At 59.6% G+C, this 2,821-nt stretch overlaps 1 protein-coding gene across 1 annotated transcript in view; it reads right to left on the reverse strand.

Moving 5' to 3' along the window:
- Positions 1-2,821, reverse strand: part of RRP1B (ribosomal RNA processing 1B) — a 17,151-nt gene that overhangs the window by 2,876 nt on the left and 11,454 nt on the right. Inside the window, exons 11-12 of the mRNA XM_010834905.1 lie at positions 2,178-2,309; positions 1,003-1,670 (exon numbers count right to left, since the gene is read on the reverse strand). Coding sequence (XP_010833207.1) covers positions 1,003-1,670; positions 2,178-2,309 — 800 coding nt within the window. The remainder of the gene's footprint in view (positions 1-1,002; positions 1,671-2,177; positions 2,310-2,821) is intronic.

Here is a 2,821-nt window from a genome sequence, read left to right on the forward strand (position 1 = left end):
CCTGGAGGGAACCTGGAGCTGCAGACCTGGGCCAGAACCCTGCCCCTTGTGGAGGAAGACCTCCCCAGACCCTCCAATCGTCTCCGAGAGAGGCTGCCAGGGAAAGAAGAAAACTTCTCATCAGTTAAGGAAGATGAGCAGCAATGACCAGTGGGTGATGGGCAGAGGCTGCAGAGCCCGGGAGGTGGCACAGGTGCTCCGGTGTCAGGGAAGGTCTGAGGTGGGAGTGGACTTCCTGGATCCCAGCTGAAATGTGTTTCCCACCCTCAGACCTCCCACTGACCCCTCGGGGGTCCTGCACTGTGAGGCCTGGTACCAGTTGTGCCCGTGTCCTTGCAGGCTCCCTAAACAAGGCCCTCGGGTCAGAAGTGCTGCAAAAAGCAGGAGCCGTGGGCACGCATGCTAGGCAGGGCAGCGAGCTGGCTCTGGGAGGCCTGGGGGGTCATGCATCCAGCCCTGCAGGCCGTGAGGACCGCCTGTGCAAGGAGTGGAAGCAGCCCAGGGAGACAATGGCTGCCCTGCATGGGCACAGCCACACGCACGCACAGGGAGGAGGGTGAGAGCTGCACACCCAGAGTCGGCTCCTGCTTCTATCTGCTCCAGAGATCCAAGGGGAGAAAAGCTTCTAGTGAAAAAGAACAGGAGTAAGAGTCTGGGGCTTTTTCTCTTGCCAGTGGAGCCCAGGACTGGCCAGGAGCTGGAGGAACATGAGCTCCACACGTGATGGGGGCACCCTGCCTGTTCACTCCATGGAGGTGGAGCGCCCCATGGGCCACTGGGGTGATCCCCCAGCCTGATGCTGGGCCCGTCACACCTCTGATCACTGGGGGTGGGGGTGGGAGGGGAAGCACTGGATGCCCCCAAGACAGGTCACTATTTACTCCTTGGTAGAGGGTGTTAGGAGCCATGACGGCTCCTGGTCCAGGGTCTGACTGCCCCCTGCCCTGGGGCCGAGGGGGCGGGGCCCTGACACTCCTGCTTGGGAGCCCCCCTGTGCCTTACCAGGGCCGGGACGAGCTTCAATCCTCTGGGCTCCACCAAGTTTGACATCTCCTTCATTTTCTTCCTCTTTTTCAAAATGGCAGCTTTCTGAGCACACGAGTCATAGAGGTCAAGGCCGCTGGGCCCCCCACTCTTCTTCTTCAGTCTCCCGCCCAGGGGCAGGGAGGCAGGGCAGTCCCTTCTGTCTGCTGGGTTGGCTGGGGGCCCTTCCCTCTGGGGCAGGGGCCAGGCCAGCACAGGCGGGCCACTGCCGTTGACCAGCAGAGCTCCTAGCTCCCGCCTCCTCTTCAAGACCGGGGCACCGCTGGCTGGGGCCACTTGAGGGGCCACCCCCTCCAGAGGTGACGCTGTTGGCTCCAGGCCCTCCACCTGGATCCTTGGGCTTCTCTTCCTGGGCCGCTTCCTCCTGTTGTGCAAGGAGGGCCGCTCCAAGCTGCTCTGCTCCTGGGTGCAGGGCATGGCCAAAATTCCCAGGTCAGCCCCACCCGCCTCCGGGGCTCTTTTGGGACTGGCCTCCGGCTCCTGGCTCCCATTCTGCTCTGGGCGCGTGGCTTCCCCACTGGGCCCTGTGCATCCAGCCTGGAGTTGCTTCTTCTTCTTCTTTTTCCTCTTTTTCTTTGGAATGCCACCTTTGCTCTCCTCTTCCTTGGCAGGGGAGAACGTGGTTCCTAGAGACACAAGTCAGTCAACAAGTGCCCGGTGCCCAGGGGACCTGCCAAGGTTGGGGGTACCCACAGCAAGTCGCCAGTCCCCGCCAGGTCCTTCTCTGTGTCCTCGAACCCAACAAGCTTTCTCACTTGCCCATCTCTTCCCCTCCCCAACCATGCCTGGAAACCTTTCTGAGGCCTATTTTGATGTAAATGAATCTGAAACAGTATTCAGATCCCTACTAACTTTCAGGCCCATATCTGGTAATAAAACAAGTGCCCCAAAGGGCAATGTCCACCTAGGACATCCACATCCCCACCCTCTTCCTGCATCAGGAGTCAGCTATGCTTCCGCTTCAGCGAGGCTGGAGCATGGTCCCCCAGAAAACAACAGCTGGACAGACGCTCTCTATACATCTCAGCTCTTCAGAGTGATGGCTTCACTCTGCAGTGACCCGTGTGGACATGAAAGGCGCTCCCTGGGCCGTGCTGGCCCACTGTGTGCTGACCGAGAGCTCTGCAGCTCACCTTTCTCTCCTGCCATGTCTGTCTTCTCCAAAAGTTTATTCCCTTTCTTCCTGTGTGTTCCTTGACTGTGGGTCTGGTCATCTTCGTCAGCAGTGGTGTCCTCAGCAAAACTGAGGCGAGAGAGACTGCGTGCTGGACACCAAAGACGTCTGGTCAGCTTTCTGAGATAAGCACGGCCCTGCCCACCATGTGGGTAATTTTAACCCTGATTCCTGCTGAGTCCCTTATTGCTTCTCCACCCCCAACCTGAAAAGTTGCTGATGCAGGAATTATACACTACGCTCTGTGAGTTTCTCAGCTGAGGCGAGGTCAGGGACTGTAGACCCAGGGTGACAGCCTCTAGAGCTCACCCCCCAAGGATTCGGCTGTGCCATCTCCACATCTCAAGGTCTGTGGGGCCCCCCAATTCGACGCACCCCAAATGCACAAGAGGCAGGGGTAGCATACACATCCACCTGCTCAAATGTAACCCAGCTTCCAAGGAGCAGTTCCCTTCCCCGACCCCGGGGGGCCTGGAGGGGAGGGAGGAGGGGAGGAATGGAGGCCAACTGATCCCAGTGAGAGGGACTCTGAGACTGATGCTTCTCCTTCAGGAAGGCTGAGCTGGAAGCGGCCTGTGAACCCCCCGCCCCCACCCCCACCCC

This window comes from Bison bison, unplaced genomic scaffold (genome assembly GCF_000754665.1).
Source record: "Bison bison bison isolate TAMUID 2011002044 unplaced genomic scaffold, Bison_UMD1.0 scf7180017864037, whole genome shotgun sequence".
NCBI lineage: Eukaryota > Metazoa > Chordata > Mammalia > Artiodactyla > Bovidae > Bison > Bison bison.